The 19,889-nt window shown below is 41.5% G+C and overlaps 1 protein-coding gene across 1 annotated transcript in view; it reads left to right on the forward strand.

Moving 5' to 3' along the window:
• LOC118413639 (tyrosine-protein kinase receptor torso-like) overlaps positions 1–19,889 on the forward strand; it is a 59,481-nt gene that overhangs the window by 35,425 nt on the left and 4,167 nt on the right. The window contains exons 3-15 of the mRNA XM_035817165.1: positions 2,676–2,756; positions 3,080–3,134; positions 12,378–12,634; positions 12,854–12,989; positions 13,387–13,485; positions 13,957–14,030; positions 15,379–15,438; positions 16,179–16,284; positions 16,806–17,002; positions 17,428–17,548; positions 18,267–18,445; positions 18,971–19,107; positions 19,824–19,884. Of these exons, the coding sequence (XP_035673058.1) occupies positions 2,676–2,756; positions 3,080–3,134; positions 12,378–12,634; positions 12,854–12,989; positions 13,387–13,485; positions 13,957–14,030; positions 15,379–15,438; positions 16,179–16,284; positions 16,806–17,002; positions 17,428–17,548; positions 18,267–18,445; positions 18,971–19,107; positions 19,824–19,884 (1,563 nt within the window). The remainder of the gene's footprint in view (positions 1–2,675; positions 2,757–3,079; positions 3,135–12,377; positions 12,635–12,853; positions 12,990–13,386; positions 13,486–13,956; positions 14,031–15,378; positions 15,439–16,178; positions 16,285–16,805; positions 17,003–17,427; positions 17,549–18,266; positions 18,446–18,970; positions 19,108–19,823; positions 19,885–19,889) is intronic.

Consider the following 19,889-nt stretch of genomic DNA (forward strand, 5'->3'; position numbering starts at 1 on the left):
TACCGTAATTGGAGATGGTTACTGGAGTCAGACACATGCATTAGTCAGATACTTTTATAATCACGTCTGACCTCCTCCAATTTATAAGGCATTGAAAAATACATGTTGACAGGGAGAACCTGTACTGATGCGCTTTCATTGGCCAATTATGGTATCAAATATAGCAGCTGCTTTGGTGCTCTGAACAGTTTACTGTGCGCATGCGCTCTGACGTGAGACAGACTCGTACCCGGTCGTAGGCGTTTGTCCTGACAATGACGTCACGCCGCCTGATGGACGTACAAACTATTCACAGCTATAAATGGAAATTCTCTCTCTACATTCGGACGGAATTCGGAGATTACTTCAAGCGTTTCCAGTGACAGCCAGTACTCTACTTCGGCTTCAGTAGAATGGACTGACCAAGCAAACCTTTTTACCAGATACACGTTATGTAATGTTGCTTTGATTTGTTTTACCAGTTAGTTTTAGTGGAAAAAGAGTAATAATCTCAAGATGTCCGGAAGTAATGCCCTTATCTTAGTTCGCAAACCACCTCATGGTTTAATAACACGCGTACGTCACGTTATGAATGTAAAAAAGAAGTGTATACGCTGCATATCCACGCAGAGGATACTTGTATCCAACATCAAATAATTGCAGTGGCAAGTCAGAATGCCAACAATTATAACAATTATCCGTAGCACTTTTAATTTTAGTTTTCATGTTCAATGACAAACATTGATTGGGCCCAGTACAAACCAGACTTCCAATTATGCAAGTATCCTGTTACTCCATTTTACATCCTGCCACTTGGACTGTGGACAAGTTGGGACCGACCAAGACAATCAAACAACCATTGGATGTTGATCCTCAAAGACAATTTCATTTCCATGCATCTGAAAAACGGGGTGGAAGAACATCATCGAACACGACAGTGGAGTCACGTAGGGAACCTATATCCAATCTGACTGCCGTTGAAACGATATCACAGATCATGGCACCCTCTGACGGTTTGTCGATACTTATTCTCTGGTGCCCAATGGCGCATCGTTTGACAAATCACCTCGTAGGGCAAGGTATCAGAGTAGATATTCATTCTTCTTGAACGTCGTTACGTCTCCCCCCTGAGATCGAGTATTAACGTCATGTCGAAGCCTTCATTATAGTTTCAATCTAATTCCACATACAAAAAGCACTTTGAGATACTTTCTCCGTGTGGGTGGACAATCTCTCTTGTGACATCTATCCCACGGGACGCCATCCGGACCAGTACCGGCACATTAGACAGACTGATGGCGTGGCTTACTGACGTAATTGAAGCTATAAAATAATTTGATGTAAACTCGTGTACAGAAAGCTGCCCTGACTTATCTCTATCCATATTTCAATGAATAGTTTATTACTAGATCGATTGTTTCATTCATTTGCTCACCTGTTTAAATATTTTTCAGAAATGTGTTTTAACATTTCTCACGAGGCAATGTTAAAATAAATTTATGGTCTTTACGTTTTTGCACTAATGCGCTTGGCAGTACATGAAGTTACGAATACCTTTAAGGAAAATAATAGTTTTGATACTGAGATTCCTTATTACTGTAGCTGACACTATAACTGTCACTGTCACTGTAGCTATGACTGTAGACTACACTGTAGCTACCACTGTAGCTGTTATGTCACTACAGTACGTTACCACTGTAGTTATTACTGTCACTGTAGCTGTTACTATGGTTGACACTGTATACATGTAGTCGTCACTAGCTTTCACGATATAGCCGTCACCTTCGCTATCACTGAAGCTGTCTCTGTAGTGTCACTAAAACTATCAAAATTTTAGCTATCACTGTAGTCACTGTATGCCCCTGCCCCCATGACGGTGGAGTGACGCCCACCGAGCCTCACGGCTAATCTGTCTAAAGACACCTATGGATTTGGTGCTGCCAATGTGTCAACATCTGCACACTTGCCACTAAGACCCGTGAATTTTTTTCACTGTAGCCATCACTGTGGCTGTCACAGCTATAACTATAGCTGTCGCTAGCTGTCACTGTAGATGTCACAGCTATCATTGTAGCTGTCACTGTAGCTGTAGCTGTCACAAAATCTATCGCCGTGGCTGCTACTGTAGCTACCGCACAAAGAGCACCAAATACAGTCATCTTGATTATATGTTGGGCCCTCTCGGCTGTATATGTTACTGGCATCATAATGGAAAGTACGCTTACAACCTGCTACTGTTTGTTCAGCGTGATCCCACTGCAACGTGGCGTAAAACTAACATCAATTCCTCACGGCCATTACATCGTCAAATAAGAAAAAGCTTTTACGGCTGACTTAAACAAAAGTTACGCGTTTTAGATTTGTTGGTCTTTCCATCCTTATTTTATTGCTGTGCGTTGACTTAACGTTAATTTGACCACTCAGCCATTGTGGTTGAGAGTGGGTTGTGTGTATCCATCGTGGTATTCTTCATGCTTTCTCTTGAATTACGTGTCCCCCCTGAGTGAAAACGGAAGTATCATACACACTCTTGAGACTGTTGAATTTGTATCTCTGATAGAATGGCACACGCTGTTGAGACGGTTGAATGGCTATTCCTAACCAAATTGATTCCCTGCCCTCTGTAGAAATACGTGGGCGTACGTCAGACAGTCGTGACTGCCACCCACGCATTTCCTACCGTTTTGCCTCCACAGTGTGCGGAGCCGTGTGATGGAGATCCCTGGAACGGAACACTCAATGGCCAATGTCAGGAGTGTCAGAATGAAAGCGTATGCGTAAGTACCACTGCGTATGACTTTTGTAGAGAAACAAGACATTGGGAAACTTTACTGACATCTAATGATCACCATTTCTTCGACTCGAACACTTTTTTCTTACTTACACACGTACTGTAGTCTTAAAACTAATAAAAGGAAGATGTCTAGTGTTATTGATGAGATCGTCAACTAGAATGTATCACTGGCTGACATTAGGATTAATACGTTTTTCAGTAACTGACGAAACATAGCTGGTGCTGTTTGAAATGCGAGGCCGTTTTTAAAACTCATCCAGTTGCTTGACCGTTGAGTAATACGATTTTTTTTTCTTTCCTGTGCAGCGGACGAAAGAATGTGAGGACAGTCGCCAATTTTTCGCCGAACTCTACCACAGAGGTAGGTGATGCTTTGCGTGTGTGAGTATAGTGAACAATGGAATGGTTATTTCTAAAATAGAAGCTCATCGGTATTGGTAGTAATCAGAGTAAAATGCTAAACTTTCTTCCAACACAAAGGTATTCACGGATCAAATTTTTAACGACCACTTTCTTCGGAACCAATACTGATGACCAATCACTTCAGAACGTAAACTCGCGAGAGTTACAGACACGTGATCTTATCAACACGTGATCTTGCAGATACGTGAAGGCAGTAATTGGCCAAACGGGCAAGGCCTACAAAAACAGCGTGGATTAAACCAATACAAACAGAAATAAACAAGCCCGAAAACAGTACCCCCGTTCTTAAGTAGGCAATAATTTTGTTTTAACAACAGTTGCCCATCTGTTTCCCCAACGGTATCTGACCTATAAAGATGACCATTAGTGGCTGTGGCTGTAAAGTTCCCAAAGTGCGTATTGAGCCCGCAGTCGTGGCAGACAAAGGAACCCGCATACTTTAGATGATTAGGATCAGCAATACGATATACGATAAGGGCTAGATAAAGGACCAAGTTCTCTTTGAGATTCCTACGAGGACGGTTTTGCCCCAAATACATACCTCTAGCTAAATAGATGGCATAACAAGCAAAGAAGAACCGAACTTTCATGAAGTTAAGGAGATGGCTTGTTGCCCAGAGGCTGACCACTCACAGGCTGTGAGAATGTACGTCAGGAAATAATCTAGCTCTATATGAAAAGCCGAGGAGAATTTTGACTTCGATTATTCTGTATAGTTTGGATTTCACACCTATTGACCTTTGGAAGGCCATTTGAGTGTTAATAAATTCCACAGAATTTTAAACGGCCTTCAAACGACGTTTCAATGATCTCCATGACTAGCCATGCCTACCTTGTGGAAACGGGGCCTGACTGGGGTGAAGCTAACTTTGGAACTTTGGACCTTTGTTTGCAGTCGTCTACATCGACACGTACTGACCTTTATTACCCTTCCTATGATGCATTAAGTACGCCATGCCTAACAAACCTGCCACTAATCCAGATTCCTTCGTGACCACGTGCAATCGTCTGGCAATTAACGCTTTTAGTACGAATGTGGAACGGCCGTAAACACATGGCGGTTTTACTAAGCACCTTATTACAGTTAAGGTTAGTCTGCAACTTGCACGATTTGTGCTTTTGAGATGTCATGACCTCGGTTTCGTAACGACGTTATATTTGAAAGATCAGTCGAACGAGCATATTCTCCAATGTAAGCTCGCAGTTACATGTAGTTCGTAATTGGTAACCACAAAGTGAATGTGCGGTTAATTTTCCATCGACCCTCAACAGGGTAACGAGTTTTGCTATCTAGTACCTTTCCACTTGGGTCCGCAAAGGGTCCCTAATGGAGTATTTGACCATGCAAGGAAACCACGGTGAGGTCAATCTGCATGACCTCTGTGCCGCTTGAAGGCAATGTGGCATCACCGTACCTTGTGTAGCCGCAGTTACCTTTGTATACGGCCCACAAAACTGGAAACCAATTACAGGCAAATGGCTGGGAAAGGCAGTCAGGGAGTTGAATAGTTTACCGAAGGGCAGCAAAGGTATCCCCATTAGGAGTTACATCTATGCGTAATCTGCAACTTGAGATCACCCTGCAGCTTGACATTAAGCTGTCTGCCATTGGGATCTAAATGTTAATACTTCTTTGAAAGCCCTTCACAAAGTCCTGAAATGCAAATGCCCAATTTCGGTAGTACTATTCACAAAGAAAGAAATGGGTTCAGTTTGAAAGTTTGCTGTAACGACTGAAAGCAGAAAGCTTAGATTATAACCTTAGTCCACCTTTATTTGTGCTTAGAAAATATTGCGATTTGAAATAACCGTCCGTCGCCTTATCAATATCCCTCAATATTCATTTTAAAAACAACGGATTGCTTACCACGAGGATAAAATAGCGTTATCTTCATCTGATGATTCTGTCCCTAGATGAGCAGACCATTATGCTGGTAAACATTGTACAATTTGAGAATTTCTAATTTACTTCCAAATCTGTGGCTGCTTTTTAAAGAAGAAGACAGACAAACACGAAATCGAACAAAGGCTAGAGAGGTTATATGGTATTAGGTATGATGTTTTTCTATGACAATAAAACGTGCTTGATGAATATGAAATAAACAAAAGAAATGAAAGAATGTGCAAATTTCAAACAATGCAAAAGAATGAACATACATTCAATTAATTAAGGAGATTACCCTTGATGTATAAAAATATGTAAATTCACGAAAATTCGTGGACCTGAAAAACGATAGTGAAAACGAATGGTTAAACTCAAAACGTTGATGCATTCATATACCTTTCCATAGGTCATATCATTTGTATCCACCCGTACAGTTGTACAGCTGTAGAAGACCTTATGAAAGTCTCTGTTCATTGCTGTGCCAGCAAATATTACGTTGGCATGAAGTTCACACAGAAGTACCCAACCAGTACATAAGTTTTCCCCATTTGCTCTCGTTCATGTCCTTTTTGTCAGATGTCAAATATGTCAATTTGGTTAACCGCCATCAAGGAGCCAGCTGATAATCAACCCACTCTCTAATGAGATTGCCAAAACTTTCAGTTAGAGAAAGGTCATCTTTCTGTATTGTTCACCAGGTTTGAGACATCACACGTCCACAACTACTTGGAAGCTTTTGTCGCCACGGCTTTGTCTTTTTATAATGCTACTAATGTTCCAATTCCTCTCCTTGTCCGATTGCAGAAGCTGCTGGTTCCTTAATCAGCTCATTTTGGCCGTCCTATGAAGAGGACAGGATGTCGTCACACACTGTTAATGCGCCTCCGCACTAATGATTTGCTTTTACTTTGAAAGCTTTTTTGTTCTCCTTTAATAAATGGCTGTGCTCAGGTGCGTTTTAGGCAGACTTCAATGACAGCTATTTCCTCTGTTGGTTAAATGGGTGTCTCTTATCTAGTCTGTTGCATGGACTTTTACGGACCTCTTCGGTAATGGTGCGAGTGTTGGAACTATATTTGCCGATTCCGTCTTCAAAGTTCCATTTACTATCTTCAGCTTTGTTTCCGGGGCCGTATGACTATCTTTGTATCTGTGAACAGCATAACTCAAGAATCTTTAGATGAATATTTGATATTTGTTACATTTGTGTTGGTAAGATGAAGGAATTGTTAGATTTGGGGCCCCCTGGCAACTTTCCATGGTGCTGCAGTAGGACTTACGGCTTTCATATCCCATGATTCTACACGACCTGCGGTTTTGATTTTTTGGTGGCAGATGTTAGGGTAACGTAGTGTAGATTTGGGCCACCTAGCTTTTGCTCTGGGACTGCACGGATGTTTGAAAACAAAAGAAACGATTATCCGTCGATGCAAGTGCTAGGACAAACTGTGACGAATGCTCAGAAGCTTGTGGGACTTTTGGTTAGATTCGTGAGCTATCAATGTACCTGCTGTAGTCAGAGGTATAAGCCGTGTGATATCATATTCATGATTCTCACTTACGGCCTTTTCAACACATCATAGATCAGTCTGCTCCAATAAAGAGGCGCCCCAAAATTGCACGATCGTTGATGTAAGGAGAAGGCAAATGGGGATGACTAAATGAATGGTAATGTCTTAATATGAACTTTCAGTGATACTCTAAAGGATGCCTGTAGAGGTCCTGTGATGATAACATCGTTAAAGTAGTGTCAGAGATAGATACTTCCCCAAAACGTTTGAACGTTATGTTCATATGCAGGACTCTGGGCGATCAGCCTGGCAGGTGCATTGTTTGTATTCATCTGTAATGATTGTCAACAGCACTTTGACACCTTTTAACCATTGACCAGCAATGGAACCTCGGTTGTGATGTTTTATCAGGCATGTACAGGAGTTGTTCTGTGGTTACAAACAATTGAATTCATCACAGTTTCTGTTGGATATTTGACCAATGTTGCATACTAGGAATTTCGTCCGTTGCATACGATATCTTTTCCGACACAACAGCTGGAAACTGCAGACAGGATATCATATACATATACATATACATATACATATACATATACATATACATATACATATACATATACATATACATATACATATACATGACCTTATATGATACGTTCTGTCTAATTGCCACTATTATCCTGATATAAGAGCAGAGATACATCCGATTGTTAAGTTAAAACTTAAAAGCCTTTCCTCACCAGCTGGTGCAAAAATGGAGGCGCCCATCTCCATTTCAATAGCCCTTGGGCCTCCCAACATACTACAGCAGGATGACAGTCCTCTGGTAGTAGTGTCTGTGTTCAACTTTTATTCTCTATCCCAAATGCTGAGTGCTAAGCCAGCAAAGCAGTATGTACTATTTCAAAAGTCTTTGTTATGACTCGGCCAAGGATCGAATTTACAACCTACCAAATGCAAGGTGAACACTCTACTTCTTTGGTCATTGATCCGCTTGTGACACCAAAAAATTGATGTCTACGGCGTTTTGAACGACACCATTGCTGCAGAATAACCTCATGGTAATGCACAACTCCGTTATTTACAGCCCCAGGCCTAGTGCAAGAGTATCTCTATGTGACCTTTCAGTGCTACTAACAATGACCCGGGTGATCATAGGACTATCACCTTGACTAACGTGCATGCGGATGAAACATAAAGTCAGTAGTTAGGGAAAAAATTACCCTGTTAGATCTTTACTTTACAGACCTTAAACCCCAGATGGATGCATTCATAGAGCTCAGGGCCCTCAGTATATGCCTACTCACATTCACGTCTCAATCTTTCAAGACAATTTCTCTTTATCGGGCTACAACATACGAGAAGTACGTTTCGGTAATCACGAGTTGTGCATTGGTAAATTACCAGGGTAGGCTTTAATACAACCCTGTGTGGATGCGGCTTCGTTATGCCTGCTCTGTCAAGGTGACCTGGCGAAGGTTGTCTGAGGTGCGGTTATCACCTATATGACAGATTTATACATCAAAATCATATATCGATCTGGGAGGTGTCGACTGTTCGAACTAGAGTGTCACAATGTAGAGGTGTCAATGTGAGTGTGTGTGTGTTGTCTGTGTGTGTGTTGTTGTTGTTGTTGTTTGTGTGTGGGTTTGTGTGTTGTTTGTGTACTTGTGTTTGTGTGTGTGTGTGTGTGTGTGTGTGTGTGTGTGTGTGCATGTGAGTGTGCTGTGCATCATGCTCAAACTGACTTTACATATGTAGAAATGATGTATAGTTTGAAACAAGTAATGGACTCCATGTATTACATGAAAGCTGTTGATCCATTAGAGTCCCCCAATTCGTCTTCTTGCACTTACCCGTTATAAAGCTTGGTGAGCTTCGGAAGGCTCCACGCTGATACATGGAGTCTGATGTCGGGATGATTACAGTTCCCACCTTCTGGCATCTAAGGTTATTACAAATTTCAGATACTCGTAGACTTACTTTCATACATATCATCTTGGAGTTGAGGATGATTTTCTGATGCGACCGACAAGGTTTCATCAAAGCTGTGTGAACTAATGCCTTCCCATAGATTATTATAAGCACGACAAATTACACGTACACAATGATACCAATGATACAATGATAGTCATAGCTGTACCATGTGGGATTTCTTGTTCATTATTCAATATTAGCGTTACTCCTATTAGAGAGACACTGTCCCCCTCAAGGGTAGTCTTTACATAGCCCAATCTCGTCTTTATCAAACTTATATGTGATCCAATATTGCTTTAAATCCTGAGTTTTCCAAATGCAAGACGACACTCTATTCTTCACATACAAAGGTCTGCCCTGGCGTCGTGACTACCGTATAATACCAGTATAATACATTATAGCCTGTGATAGCCCAGGGTCCCGCTTTTAACACGTACATATCACTTGTAACAGCGGAGCTCATCTCTGTAGTAAATCTTATTTCTGCAGTAAATGGACTTCGGAGTATAAATTGATCATTGCGCGTTGACAGCCCGACACTTTGAGAACGCCCTATGAATGGCAAATAGGCACCTAACCAATGGAACCTTTGACAGGGTGCTGATTGAGCAGAATGTTTCAAATTTTTCACTTCAACTCCTTTCTTATATGCTTATTTGTAAAGAATAACTTTCTAAATCTTATTTGTAAAGTATAACTTTCTAAATGGTGTGTCACTGGTTATTTCCCACCCCTTATGATATGTTGAACCGAGTACGAAGAGGACATCTGTGATGTATTATTGAAGAACATCCTGGTTCATAAATATACAAGAAATACATAATTACCATATGATGTGTATAGGTGGGTTGGCATTTCTCTGGAATAACATTCCATGCTTTCTTTGATGAGGTTTACAAGTCGCACAAATGTGGTAAGAGGGTCGTGATACGAACATGTTTCGATGCGCTATTATGTCTAGAGACATGTATATTGATCAATGCATTTATGACCTCCCGCGATGCATAATTGAAACTCATGACATGCCATGTTTTTCACAAGAGACCGTTTATTTTAAAACCCCATGGTGATTCTGTGCTATATGTTGAAGCATCTGTCTTTATAACACAGATGGGGGATCGGGATTGTACTTTAGGTTTGCAGGGTTTGCATGAGAAGGTTATGTTGTTGGTGCTGTTTGTATGTGTTCGTCTGTATGTGTCTTTGGACAGCAAAACTCTAGATGTTGTGGATGGATCTTTATGATATTTGGTATATGGATAGAGCAATCTGACATGTTCTGAACGTGCTATGGTCGTAGTTTAGTGATATCCTTGGGGCAGAGAATAAGTGGTGAACATATGGGGCCCCCAGGAGCTTTTATTTGGAACGTACAGATTTGGATTCGTTTGAGACTTTGAGAGAGAATAACCCAATAAGGGGTTAAAGGATCGTCCTGATTCATGATACATAGATAGCTTAAGTGATACTTTTGGCATTACGGATGAAGCTTATATTCGATAGAAGGAAAACTTTCCCTAAATCAAAATTCAAATCATCTGTAACTGTGTATAAACTGACAAACAACATTCACACCACAGAGTACACCATTATTGCAGTATGAAACAGACGGGTTTGATTTCTAATTGATGTTGCTTTGTTTTCTGTCGCGTATTGCCACCTGGCTGCACGAAATAGCATGAATTATACCGCAACCTTTTACATTACCATCCACTTATTACATCAAGGCAAAGATGGATGATCAGAAGGGATTGCAGTCGATTATCGAGCCATTATTTACCATTACTCTTTCGGCAATTTGTTATAGGGAAATCTAATGTTAGTAACCCCGTTTGTTTGGGCGCTATGTATAGGCAACCGCTTCCTTGGCTTGATGTTTGGGCTTTGATTCGTTCCAATTAGCCACTTCCAGTCATTACCTTTGCCAAGAAGATGATGTTATCGACAGAATTCGCGCGCGTGTTTCTGAGAGCACGATTAGTCGAGAATGCCTAAGAGGATTGGTTGTCTTGATGATTAGTGAGTGGGTTGATTTTGGTATGGCTTCGAAATAATTCGATTTTTGGCCCATTGTTGGCTTCTTATGGTACTGCAGTGAAACCTTTTGGTTTTGATACCACCCGTTCTGGACTTGGTATGGACATTATCTTCAAGCAGTAGATAGTTCTTGTGAGGGAGAGTAAGTCGTTTAGGTTTTGCCCCCTGGCGGCTTTTTTGGAAGTACAGGAGTCAATTTTGCTTCAAAGGTTGAAAGAGAATAACTCAAGAAAGGTTAGATAGGACATCATCTTTGCTACATTTCTTGATTAGTTCACAGCGAGGAGATTCTATGGATCATGTCTTCTGTCATGCCAGTATTTTCTTGCCATGTTGACCATTTTCGGAGGGCAACAAACTTTTTTTAAATCAACCAAAAATCAATGTGTGGGTTGGTGATATCCGTGAAATTTACCTACTGTAGCCTCAGCAAAGGCGCTTATATTGTACAAGCACTCCTTGGAAAAAAAACTCCCTGCATACCAAAATAACCGATTTTGTTTTACAACCCATTTAGCAAAGAAAATTTATTACCAATACGTTTGGCCGAATGCCTAGAATATGTAGTAATCTTTGACACCTTCACTTCGGGTTAAATATTTCTTCGAACACTGTACCGTGAAACGTTTTATACCGGCTGTGCCTTGCTAAGCCGCTAAGCTTTCAAGCTCTCGTACTTTCACCTCTATGGGATAAGACCACTGGTGAGATATTTTCAACTGGAGAATACATGAATGGTAGTGAAAGGGATTTTTCAGTGAAAGTAACTCGCAGTTCAATGCATCGTGACACGAGTAAATTACGCTTGAAATAGAAGGTGCATGCGAGGGTGATACGGGACCACTGCGGCAGTGCAGATTAGACTGTACAAAAATAGCGACTGAATGGCTCACAAAATACGACGATTTCCTGTACACAAAAAAATAAACCAGATAAGTTCTTTTGAAACTTGCCTTAGAAACTTTTGCATAGCATATTTCATTAATTGAATATATTACTGTCATCGACGATTCTTTGAATATCAGTTTATTTGTATTTAGAGGGTATTCAGGAAAAAGGATTTACATATCCGTAGACATATTAAATTCCGGGGCATTCTAGATTCATGTACCAGAAGCTAGCAAAACCGTACGTTCTGCTGCAGCATCAAAGAAAACCGCTAAGAGGCTAAATTAGGGATACGGAAAACATATTGCTTTTGCTGGCGTGTTCTTATTCTTTTTTTTTTTTAGTTTTCTTCTTTTAGTATTCTTCAGGAACCAATCAGGGTTTAGAACTGCGTTGAAACAATCAGAGACATCAGTCGATTAGCTGTACAGCAAATATGAACAGAGTATTAGCTGCACGGCCAATATGAATTAACAACTAACCCTAACCCTAACCCTAACCCTAACCCCTAACCCCTAACCCTAACCCCTAACCCTAACTCCAACCATACCTCCTAACCCAAAACCCAAACCCTAACCCTAACCCTAACCCTAACCCTAACCCTAACCCTATACCCTATACCCTCACGCAGTACCAGTATATGTTATCCCTCCATGTGCAATAGTACTCAACTGTACAGACACTAGTCTTAGTATTTGACAAATGTACTATTGTTGTTGTTGTGTAAAAATAAAAATAAAAATAGAATAAAAAACCTAACCCTAGCCCTATTGCTGAAACTGAATTTACTTTCCATACTACACATTAGGGTACATGTATTTATATCATTAACAAACATAAATGTTACATAGTTGACAGGCTCTTTGCCGATCCTGCCTTTCAGGTAGAGTAGCCGTTTCGTCGGTACCATCTCAGCTGTCCACTCCACGTCTGATCTGTAACGGGAGGGATCCCACATACTGGGATCCCACATACTGGGAGTACAGCGGGTACATCATCCTGAAGTGGAGCCTGTCCGTCACGCGAGACCTGCCGCCCGCCACCAGGAGAGCCGTGTACTACGTGGTGCGGCAGCGGGCCAGGTATCTGGAGAACCGCAGGTGGCACGTGTCTAATTGGGACGTCGTGGGGAAGGCACATGTACGATATCTTCATTTTCAGTTCATGATCAGAATCATATATATCTATCTCTCTCAAGAGTTGAGGTGAAAGTCAGAAGTAAAAAACAATGAGGCATGCATATAATTTAACCATTATAAACTACCGTTGATAAAAGCCTTATGGTAGGTATTTATGTATTGTTGCAATTTGTGCTTCCTTATCAAAAGTTTAACTTTTGTGCAATTTCCATTTTACCAGACAATGGACGGCACGGTGACAATCAGGACACTCACACCGGGGGCCAACTACCAGTTCGAAGTGACCGCGGTGCTGCCTGATGGCAAGACCGGAGCCCCTGTCGTAGGACAATGGATCACCCCTCGACCAGCTGCAGGTCAGTTCGGCTGGTGCCTCACATTTGCGCCTCATTTGCTTCAGTGAAATATCGCCTTATGATGATGGAAAACATCTTTGAATATCATCTCAGCCAATTCAACAAAATCAAGACACGGGAAGAAGCCCAACCTGTGTATTAGTCTAAGAGTAGTTTTAGAACCTATTTTTCGATTGGCATAAGAAGTATTGTCACCACATATTCCTTAGTAATACCTTTGTATTGTATGCCTGTACTTGTACGATAAATGTATGATAAAAGTTATTATAATAGCCATTAATACATGTAATAACCTTTCCACAATATGCTTTAATTTCATGGAACATGATATATGTTTCTTAATTTAAAAGATATCTTTCCTTGCCCTCAAGAGTGATCAAAATGACTTTAATTTCAGTTCGTCCAAGAGCAAATCCTCCATCTGACCTTAGAGTGGAAAACAAACGCTTTAAGAACGGCAACGTCAGCGTCACCATAGCCTGGACTCCCCCGGAAGGTAAGGGGAAGAACCAAACCATGCACGTGTCCCTCAAGGCAAACGTCACTCACTCCTATTGGATAAGGTATGAAAACGGTCAGACGTGTCAGATAACATACGCTGCCTTTTGTCAGTGACTGACAGTGGCTGAAACGTCTGACCATATTCAGAACCTATCAAGTTCCTTGAGTTATTGCGTATATATTGGGTATCTTAAGCCTGGATATCTTGCTTTTCATCAACATAAGTGTGTTTTGCCGTTGATAGTGTAGAGAATTTAAGCGTAGAGAATATCATTTGGATGCAAAAAAATGAATATACTGCGTTACAGGTACTGAGGCTCACGAGGTACATCCTATGTAAATCCTATTTGGCAGCATAATTCAGAAAGACAAATGTTATAACTAGTGACAACTTTGGATTTCTGATAGCATTGTGTATATGTGTATTGATGCCGATTGGATGACCCCCCCCCCCCCCCCACTACAGAACTCCCGTGTGAGTACAGCCTGCACTTGCTGACAGACACCAGCATAGCAGACACGCCCGTCCGGATTGATAGGGTAGGTGTGCTCGACTTTATGCCCTGTGGGAATGCAAAGGAAATTTCCTCATAGTTGGATATCTATTATGAAATCTGTGAAAAGGAAACTAATAAGACTCCAGTGACTGGAAAGAACATTTTGTCATAGTTGGATATCTCTCATGGAAGCTGTGAAAAATAGAAACTAATAAGACTACAGTGACTGGAAAGTAAATTTCCTCATAGTTAGATATCTTTTATGGAAGTGAAATAAGAAACTAATTAGACTGACAGTGACTGGAAAGGAATTTTGGGCATCTATTCTGAAAGCTTTGTCAAATAGAAACTAATAACACTACAGACATAGACATGTAAGCTATAGAGGTGTGTATTTATACATATGATTAATCACAGCTTCCTGCAATAACCGGATGTCTCGGTGGGGGGGACGTCCCATGGACGTCCTTCACTTTGTGGTGCTTTAAGCTAATAATATACGAAAACCTTCAATCAGCCCTTTTAGTATCTGCTATTATACCCCTGTCACATTATCCACGATCCTCGGGCGTATCGATAGAAGATCGGCCATATTTAAGATCTACAGATCGCGTATTTTTAACCTGAAAACCGTCCCAGTCACATATAAGCCATACTTTGTACATTGTACAATTGTTGTGCAATTAAGTTATCATTATAAGCGAGGCTCGGACGATCCCCGCGGAATCGTCGTCCGATCGATTTTCGCCAAATGGGACAGGGGTATAAGGAACAAGGACGTTATATAACGTCCTTGAAAGAACTCAACAACTTAGAACTTACATCACACCATGTCCATTAATTTGCAACGGAAAATGGAAATCAGATCCTACAAGTAATTTCACACCCATTCGTCGTTAATAAGGAAATTACGTTAGAAAATGATTTTTCAACGTACGTAAGCATCGATATGAACCAGTAACCACTAACGATCGTTGACTAAGCTTTTGCTATTGTCAGCGGTGCTAGCAGATTTAATGTTTGACATTTTTCCGCTGGACCCGACTTTTTCCATAAGTATTATTTGGATCCTAAAATGTGTCCATTGATTTTCATTGGTACCTACATGTACGACAAGTGTTGTCGCTGAGGCTTATTCTAGACGACAGCAATGTCGCCAAAAAGTTACTTAGTTTACTTTTATTGCCACCATGCACTGGTATCAAATGGGAAAGCATCAAATGCGTAGCTACGTCGTCATTGTGTCTTGAAAGAAATGGTGGTTCTCCTAACGCTTGACGACGAATAGTCCCTTCTTGTATCCCACACATAATACTTGTCCTTGCGGACGAGTACGAATACGTTACTGTCATCTCCAACCACAGTTTACGATTTGCCTTCTTTTCATGCAGCCGGTGGAGACGAGATACACGTTTCACAACCTGACATTTGACAGTAATTACACAGTACTGGTAAGTACGTTAAATAGAGCTATTCAAACTTGTGGCAGATTTGTAACGACATAGGGAGAAGTGTGCGCACGAACTATACGGTATACGGCAATCATTTGTAGCACTGTAGGAAAAATCTTCTAGACAAAAGACAAATATGATTCGAGCGAGTTGATAAAAGACTACATCATAATATATATATATATATATATATCAATGGGCGGAGGCACTGTTTTGTTGCTGACATGGTGGTGGGTGGTATGATGGAGCCAGGGCAGAGACATTTTGCAACTTGAGTCATTCTTTACATTCTAAAAGAACACGGCGTCTTTCAAAAGGCACGTTGATGTTTGTTGAATGCACGTTGGAGTTCGTGACGCCTGTTGAAGGTTCGGTGAAGGTACGTTTGTGTTGTCAGACTCTAACGTACCTCAACAGTGCCTCTGCTCAATGAGATAGGGGCCATGGATCTGAATATTCTTGAGCTCAGGATGTTGCTTTACCAATGGCTTACAGTACAGGCGGAACTCAGCCTGAGCTGCAGCATAACAGACCGACAACCCCCTTCCTGAAAGTAGTGTGGTATATTCCATAGACATCGGGTCAGTTGTGTCTGCCGAATTAGAGGCAGATAGTTAGGTCAGTGAAGAACGGAATGGAGGTTCAGTTACATTTGTTATGGCTGGGCTATGACATCAAAAAGTGCACAAAAAACACTGCAAATTCCAATATGAAATCGTTTATTGATTTCCCCATCTTAGATGCGCAGCACTTTCTATGAAGGTGCTATGGAGAGCAGGGCTGTGAGTATGTGGTTCCAAACACCCCACTGTCTGGACGTCTCTGGATACAACTTCAGTGTCTGTGGTAGGGACATGCCATACATCATCATCTTGTTTGTTCTGAATGCTTTTCGTAATTGTTAATGGTCTTCGCGAAATATCATGCGCCAATCACTAGGATGTATTAAATGTTTAAGAAAAGGGAAGGTAAAGCTATATCTAGTACCGTATATGAATCGAAAAATATTATCTCCTTTGTTTATCTTGGTGTGTGTCCGCAGTTATTTAAGTGGCAGATTGGGGTGGGCCGGGTGAAGGAAATGTCATGTATGTACAGTGTAAGTGAGGCATGGAAATTCATGAGTAAGACAGTAACTTCAGGCCTCCATGGTACTCAGCTAAAGCTTGCCACTACAATGTTAGCCAATTTACCACGCTCCAGTGATACCATGCAGTGATATACTTTTAGTGTAGCTGGTGCACACTGTGTACTGGTTAAGATGTGGATAACGTTAAATGTAAAGAAGGGTCACTAAATCCCCTGTTTTTGGCGACGTCTGAGGGGCTAGCCTAATCGGTGTACTTGTATGCTTGTTCTGACCTCAGCTCCTGGAGCCCCGCGGAACTTGACCTACCGGCTGTCTGTGACGGACAACGTCGCAGTCGTCTCGTGGCTGCCGCCCTTCAGGACCTCACTGACCAACCCTGTGTCCAGTTACGTGGTGTTAGTGCGGCAGGAGGTGCAGCCTGCCGTGGACGGTACCATACTGTCAGCACAAGCCACACAGGAAGTCATTCCAGGGGTAGGGCATACCGCTACTACTGTGCACGTGTGTGAGATTCAGGAGGGTCTCGGCAGTCTGCGGCTAGAGGTCGGGATGGTTGGGAGTAGGTTATTACTCATTCGGCCCTATGTCGGGAGTAAGTCAGTTGTTAAATGGTTGTCACTAAAAGATAGGTGTGGCCCAAACAGGTCAGACTGCTCTCGAAATATTGATAACCTTGGTTGACTAGTGGTCTGGAAGCATCTTGTTGGCTATTCATAAACTGGGGGTTTTCAAATCGCGCCTGGCACATTAATAACTGAATTTCTCCAGCACTGATATGTATGGTCATTCTGAAGACTACAACATGTTTATCCCAGAATATTGCAGGTTTCAACTAAAATGTCATCTAATAGATGTATGATTTTTTATGGTATAGTCTAACGCCGTTTCTACGATTTCAGAGCCAAACGAACTTTTCCATCATCGACTTGAATCCAGGGACTGTCTACCTGGTCTCGATTGCAGGAAGGACACCTGGTGGAACCGGTGCGACTAGCATCCTTTACATTCAAACATTATCAGGTAAGGATGCCAATGAACGTGATACAAGTTGTCAATTGCCAAACTTATACCTCCAATGAGAAGTCCACAAATAATTCAATACCCAATGTCGTTTTTCTTTATCCCCTCACCCAAAAACAAAAACTGAATGATCAAGAAGCATTTTAAATCAGGGATTGAAATGATACTGAAAACAAGTATTGCAAACATTGAATCTCGAGAACAATCTTTGGACGTTCAGCAGTGCCAAGTGGTTAGCAACCCTGCTTCTGGAACGATTGGCTGGGAGTTCGAATTCCGGCTGTATCGCTCAACTGACGTACTGGGTACTGGTCGCAGTCCTAATACCCCTGTCACATTTGGCGAAAATCGATCGGACGACGATTCTGTGGCAATCGCCCGAGCCTCGCTTATAATAATAACTTTATTGCAATTGTACCAGGTACAAAGTATGGCTTATATGTGACAGGGACGGTTTTCAGGTGAAAAGTACGCGCAACCCTCTGTCGATCTTAAATATGGCCGATCTTCCATCTATACGCCCGAAGATCGTGGATAATGTGACAGAACGTTAAAATGTCCATTGTTCATTGCTCTTGTCGAAAAAAGGTTGGAGATTTTTCCTAGTACTGGTTGATAGTGTGTGTCGTTTCTGTCACGACTAGTGGACGAATAGCTCTCCAGTGGGCTAAATTTGTTCCCTTTCACTTTTTTCACCTTCATTGTGTTCTCCCCACAGAAAAAGACACCACCACAACTGTACTGACCAGTCCTACCATGATTGCGGGTTCCGTGAGTCCAGCCTGGCTCAGCGGAGTCATCCCCATGTTACTGTTGCTCACAGCCCTAGCCGCCTGGGCAGCCATTCACAGCTACCGCAAAAACGGCGGCTTCTTCAGAAGAAAGCATCGACAAGAGGCAAGAAAGCATTAGCCTTTTAATTTGATGAGCTTTCTTTAAAACTTCATAGGGCTCATGCTCAAGGATATGATAAAGACAGATGAGTGAATCGCCTTGATAGTAATGGATTTGCTACAAATCGCTCAAAGATAGGAAGTTAGTTCTCTCATTTTAGATAGTAATGCAAGACTGAAAATTGCGTTTATGTTCTTCATACCTAAAGAAGCTTAAGTTACTCTTGTACAACCATACATGTTCACCATTATCTGGAAGCCCATATGCTAGCCTGTGATACTCGTACCCACTTGTATATGTTTGTAAATATGTCTTGGTTGGGGCCTGTGCTCAGCCAAATTTGGCAAAAATATGGTTGTATCATTGGAAACATATGAGAATTTATAATCCAGTGAGATCTGCAATACTGAACACACGCGAGAACATGCATACCTTTTCCGCGTGGTTACATGCGCGAGAACAGCATCGCCACTTCAGATCTTGAAGTTAAGAGTCGATAAGTGTACAATAAAGTTCTCTTCCTTGCAGAGCCCCATGCCGCTTTTCCCGGAGTCGCCAGTGTTCCACGGGTTACGTCACGACCACTGCTTCCTGCTGCAGAACAGGTTCTACAGCGAGACGGACGTCCTGTCAGACCAACACGACGAGTATGAGATGGACTTCAGGTGGGTGCATGCGCAAGATGTGTCTCATTTGCATGTTTGTGAGAAATGTGTCTTTTGCATATTCATGAGATTTCAATTGAGCCGACACCGAACTTTCTTCTTTTACATCATGAGGGTTTCCCGTCAGCATTTCATTATTATGGAAGCACCTTTACGAATCAAGCTTGCGAACTAAGTTATTTTAACTTTGTGGTACTAGAAAGCATCTTTGTTCGTTGAATACTTTTCTTCTTTCTGATATCTTTAATGTAATATATTACACACATTCGCAAAGTACTGATATACACTTGTATTACATTGCCAAGAGCACTATGCGAAAGGACGATATTCCATTTTTGTGATTAGATAAAACCATTGGACTGAATTCTATTTAGATATACATTAACACGTACTTCAATTTACCACTGCCTTCTGATGTAGAACATGCTGCAAAAATGCATAATAAGCAAATAATGTAATCATTATTAAAGTCCTGTATTTTTAAAACTTCACAGTATAAGGCCGGCAGCTCCAATCATAGAACATGCTACAAAGATTTTTTTTAGCCATTGACGTTGTCGCTATTGAAGTCTTGCATTCCCTTTAACCTCACAAAATGAAATCTGCCAGCTGCAGGCAGTATAGATCAGTAACCGTTTATAAGGATGGCACCTCCGGAAATAAGTAAAAGTAAATCAAATTTGCAAACGAATTAAATTTGTATTTCGCTTTTATAGCCAACTGGAGTTGGAAGAGGTCATCGGAGAGGGAGCGTTTGGCAAGGTGATACGCGGCAAGGCGCG

The sequence above is a fragment of the Branchiostoma floridae genome, chromosome 4 (assembly GCF_000003815.2).
Source record: "Branchiostoma floridae strain S238N-H82 chromosome 4, Bfl_VNyyK, whole genome shotgun sequence".
NCBI lineage: Eukaryota > Metazoa > Chordata > Leptocardii > Amphioxiformes > Branchiostomatidae > Branchiostoma > Branchiostoma floridae.